Consider the following 5,665-nt stretch of genomic DNA (forward strand, 5'->3'; position numbering starts at 1 on the left):
TACACCCGTTGGTACTTTTAACGTCTCATCGACGTTTTTTTTTTTCTCTTTACTACTCCTCGTCCACGCTTGTAGGGAGCGAGATAAACACCGTGACCTTCCATGACGCGATTATGACGTTGCATTTCTTCCAGCTGACGCTCCGCTGCTCTGCTATCATTTACGGCCTTGGTGACTCCCGCCGCTCTACCGACCAACGACCCGAGGACGCCCAGTAGCGGAAGAACAGGCACGATACCGCCGCGTTTCGCTATCGGAAGTATCCTCTTACTTTTTCGTTTCTTTGTTTTCAAGCCCATACCCATCTTCGTTTTAGCCTTCATAGCCGCCCAAACAGCTATGGCGGCGGCTCTCTCTGTGAGAGACGAATCTCTCGCTGTAATGCGTTTCCGCGCCTTTTCAGCGAGTATATTATCAGCCACGTGCCGTTCAGTGAGACCGTTGTTGTGCGAATACGCTATATCGTGTTCGCGACACGCCGTGTCCAATGGATTAATCCCTCTGTCGCCTCTAGCTAATCGTTTCTCCAAACGCGTCCCCGGTCCACAAAACTGGTAACCGGGAATGTGCAGTTCGAAAGGAAGCGCGTTTATCGCTTTATTTAACAAACCTCTGCCTCTCGACGGCATTCGCTACAATTCTTTATCAACGGCGCTGGACCGTCGATATGCGTTTGATGACTCGGCAAATTGTAATGCTTCAGACACCGACGGTGTCGTTGTACCTCCGAATCGGCTCGTATATGCTCAGGTAGTCTATCCCACAGCAGATCTATACAATTCTCAAACTCTCGCAGTAAAACAATTTTCGGTATATATTCCAATTCTTTGGAGGTTAAATCATTCGACACGATGAGAAACATTTTGATTACTGAGCGATTACGCTCTACGTAGCTCTATAAATAGGCCCGCTCGCGACATCTTTTCCAGTTTCTTGTGTAACGCGAAAATATGCGGTTCGTGCACCAGTCGCAGTCTATCAAAGTGACGAATGTCGATGGTAAAGTGCAAACCAATAAAGAGATGCGCAAGCATGGCAAGATGCTGCCGATTTCTATTCGCGCAATCATTTGCGGCCCGTCGAATTGCGGCAAGACGAATGTACTGATAAGTTTGTTGGAGAGCCCGAACGGTGTACGCTTCGAAAACGTATACGTTTATTCGAAATCTCTGCAACAACCAAAGTATCGATATCTCGAAAATTTATTAGCACCGATCGAAGAAATAAACTATTTTACATTCTCCAATAACAGCGAGATCATTCCACCGAGCGAGGCGCTTCCGAATTCAATCTTTATCTTTGATGACGTGGCATGTGACAAGCAAGACGCGATAAGAGATTATTTTGCAATGGGTCGCCACGCGAACGTTGACTGCTTCTATCTCTGTCAGACTTATGCAAAGATACCGAAGCATCTAATACGTGACAATGCAAATCTGTTGATTCTGTTTAAGCAGGATGGAACCAATCTGAAACGAGTGTACAATGATCATGTCAATACCGACATGCTATACAAAGATTTCTGCGATTTGTGTCGTAAATGTTGGCAGCAAAAGTATGGATTTCTCGTAATTGATAAGGACAGTGCGCTTGCTAACGGACGATACAGAAAAGGATTTAATGACTTTGCGGTACCGTGAAGCAATCAGTTGTCGTCGATACGCTGACTGTGCAACATGGATAGCAACAAAGATAACGAGAAGATAGCCATGGGGATTGCGAAAACGAGCGATTCAATTCGTAAAAAGTATCGCGCTTTGAAGACTGGTAAAATGGAGGAGGAGATCGTGTTGGAGAGACACTTCAAACCTATTACCGAACCGTTGAAACAAATTGTTGAAAACACTGTTGAATCGTCCAAGGATCCTATCAACATTGAAACATTCTTTTCGGAGAAAGACGAGGAACCGAAACCGAAGCGAAAACGACCGAACGCTTCGTACGATAGTCCTATACAGGCTTCCACAACTGTGAAATCAGCGTTGAATATATCAAAAACTGTAGCATCCACTTTGAACGAAATGTCTGAAATAACAGGATCGCGCGAGTTATCGTACGACTATGCTCCATCCGTCGAAGAAGTATTCGAGATTGCTAATGAACCGCTTGTAACATCCATCCGACAACGTCCGAGGGGCAAGAAAAACTGCATGCAAACTATGGTCCTTTGGGACAGAAATATCTGAAAGCGGTCTTGAGCGGTAAGAAAGCCGTCAACATAGACGTCGTGTATGGAGTCTACTTTAGCGACGAGGGAACGATGCTCGGTGACAAACGTATCACCTTGAACAAAAACGATGACATAATTATAGATGGACAAACATACGATGGAACACCGGGACTGTATGAATTGATTTTTATGAAATTTCCCAACGAAAGTATATGCACTGATGACGATGTACAGACTTACAAGAGCATTCTGTTGACAACAAACGCTTATCGACGTGGTCATAACGCTGGTAATCAAGTATTGGGTAATAAGGGACACAAGTACAAGAACATCATCGCACCATTGGTGCTAGGTAAAAAGGTTGGGACCGGTATAAAGAAAAAATTTGATTTGCCATGCGTCATGTCATTAACCGACAACAGGATTGATTACGTACATTGGGACGATCCCAACGAACTTCTAGACCGTTTTCGATTGCTCGAAGCCTCGCGTCAGGCAGGTCACAACGGCCACGATAATGAGATTCTATCGATTATCGAAGAACTTCGCGAAGCCGGACTTATTATAAATTGATCATGATCTATACATGTCGATCAGTCGACATCGAAATGCCGATTAATAAGTTTGGACTGTCGCTCGGAGGAGGGACCGAATCACATTATCAGTGGTGTGAATTATTCAGAAATTACGTGCGCGATAACGCTCTTTGTCGAGTTGCAGCCGACTTTGACGCAAAGTCGCGTAAGATTCGACGTTTAGCGCTACCAGTGGATGATACTGACGCAGCAAACAAACGATACGTGCAGCAGAGTGTTCAAGATTTGAAAGATCGTCTTGATGAAATTGAAAGAAAGATAACATCATACCAGAATAACGTGCAAATTATGTTAAATGAATTTGAAAAAAAGATTCAAGAAGCGAAGAATGTCTGAGAAACAATCGCTGGTTGAAGAATTACACGCTCCGACGAGAAGAAATTTCTGTGACGCGAAGACGCGTCATAGTACACTGATACGATGACCTGTGGCAGGCGGATGTAATCGAGATGCGTCCGTATACGCGCTTCAACAGAGGTTACCACCACATTCTCACTGTCATCGACGTGCTGAGTAAGCATGCATGGGCCATACCGCTCAAAGCCAAGAACGGGAATGAGGTGACGCGGGCAATTGCAAAGATAATTCGAGATGACCGAAGATATCCGAAAAATTTGCAGACTGACAAAGGAAAAGAATTTTATAATTCGGATGTGCAGAAACTCTTGAAGAAGCACAACATCAATCATTATTCTACGTATTCCGTAATGAAGGCATCGGTCGTCGAACGATTCAATCGTACATTGAAGAATGACATGTGGAAACAGTTTACATACAACGGAAACTATAAATGGATCGAAATGCTGCCGCGTCTCGTGTCGGATTACAACGCGCGTAATAATCGCACTATCGGCATGCGACCCGCTGACGTAACTCCCGCGATCGCCGAAAGACTCCTGGGCACAGTGTACAGTGCGATAAAGATCGCTGGTCCCGCAAAATTCAAAGTAGGCGATACGGTACGCGTAAGCAAATTCAAGACAATATCTAAAAAAGGTTTCACACCGAATTGGACCACGGAGATCTTAAAAATTATCAAAGTGCAGCAAACTAATCGAGTGACGTATCTACTGGAGGATTCCCGCGGAGAGCTCATAGCTGGAGGATTCTTCGTATACGAACTGCATCGCGTCGCTAATCCCGACGTATACCTTGTTGAAAAAATGTTAAGCAAAACAGGAAACGAGGTTTATGTGAAATGGTTGGGACTTGACGAATCACACAATTCGTGGATTCATAAAGACAATGTATTATAAAATTATAAATTATATGTTATACAAATTATATTATATTATATTATACATTAAAGTATATTAAATATTACACAAATACATATTACACATTATATAAATTATATATTATACACTAAAGTATATTAAATATCCTTTACAAATGTATTTACATATTATATATTACATATGGATATATTTACATATTATATATTACATATATTATACATTTTACATATGTTATACATATTAAATGTTATTATTATTCATACAAGATATGTTTTATTTACACCGGTAATGTCCCCATGGGAGCGTGTCGGTAGAACCTGATACGATATACCCGCTTATCATCGTGTGGACTCAGAGTGATTTTTGTTTCCGATATCTTATACACCTCGTGCAATTTCGATCTGATGCACGATTGTCTGCGCGTCATTTCAATAGCATCGTTTAAGCATCGCGTGTAATCATCAAAAGTTATGGATTTTGCCACAACGTTACTTTTGACACCCTTTGCCTTTTTCGTATCCTTCTTTCCTTGTACACGTAAAGCATACATTTTCGCTCTAAGCCCGACGAATCCAGTCATGATGGCACCGTTGTTCTCGTCTTTCATAAGACCTGGAACTTTTTTATTCGCGAGCGGAATGCTATATGGATTGTCGACAGAGTAATCGCTCGTATCAAATTTATCGATATCGCGTTTTATAATTTCATATACGTCGTCACACTCTACATGGTATATGAGGCTATCAGTATCGGTATACATAATTTTACATTTATCGTGAAACAGCGGTGCCATATATTCGTGATGAAACTCGTACAAACACGTTTTCGATATATCGAGGATGCACATACCCACATCGGTTTGTCGAATTTCACCTCGAGCTTACGCAGTTCTATCGCGACCAGATTCTCCGAGAAAACGCTACGACTGTGAAAGTTGGGTTTCGCGATCATTGCTTCGGCACCGTATTTGCCTTCCCATTTTGTTAACAATTTTACATCGACGCGATCACGCACATTCTCCATGGTTTTGTCAAATACCGCGTTATTTATAAGTTTGTATAAGTTTTTCTCAAAATCATTCTTTGCCAATGTTCTAAATTTTGTGTTTAGTTCTATATAGTCGCGAAGCCATGGAGATTGCGTGAATTGCAATATACGGTGAACCTTGTGATACGGAGGCCGTGATGAGTACACTGCTGCAGGTTGCGATAATGAATCACGTAACGCTGCTTATCGCATAACGTCGCAAGGAGCTTCTTATCGCGCTTGCGGGGCGGTTTCTCTCGCGTTGGACAGAACGGTAGGTCAGTATACGCGTCGCGGAGATGTTGCGGATATTCCAAGTATACCTCGAGAATATAGCCCGTAGGTGAATCTAGCGCTATGGTCGAAAAGTCGAAATTTTGCACGTCGTCGATCCATCGAAAGTCGGCGTATGGCAATGGTTGACATATTGCCCAGCCATAGAGGTTGTTGACATCATAATACATTAAATATGATGACTGTTTCGATGGGTCGTACGACGGCATGTATTTGTTGTTGGCTCGCGCGTACCTGTTTGGGCATTGGCTCAGACCACCGCGTATACCGCGCTCGACAAACATGACCATGTCAATGTCTGTAAGCAATTCAAATTTTACACCTGTATGCTTCAACATGGC

The 5,665-nt window shown here is 42.8% G+C and overlaps 1 protein-coding gene across 1 annotated transcript; it reads right to left on the bottom strand.

The window, feature by feature from the left end:
• Positions 1–4,281: 4,281 nt before the first annotated feature.
• LOC108776569 (uncharacterized) lies at positions 4,282–5,027 on the bottom strand. The gene is made up of 2 exons (XM_018543234.1): positions 4,854–5,027; positions 4,282–4,812 (listed from the first exon to the last, which is right to left on the bottom strand). The coding sequence occupies exons 1-2, from the start codon at positions 5,025–5,027 to the stop codon at positions 4,282–4,284; spliced, it is 705 nt and encodes a 234-aa protein (XP_018398736.1).
• Between the last annotated feature and the right edge of the window lie 638 nt (positions 5,028–5,665).

The sequence above is a fragment of the Cyphomyrmex costatus genome, unplaced genomic scaffold (assembly GCF_001594065.2).
Source record: "Cyphomyrmex costatus isolate MS0001 unplaced genomic scaffold, Ccosl1.0 scaffold362, whole genome shotgun sequence".
Classification (NCBI taxonomy): domain Eukaryota; kingdom Metazoa; phylum Arthropoda; class Insecta; order Hymenoptera; family Formicidae; genus Cyphomyrmex; species Cyphomyrmex costatus.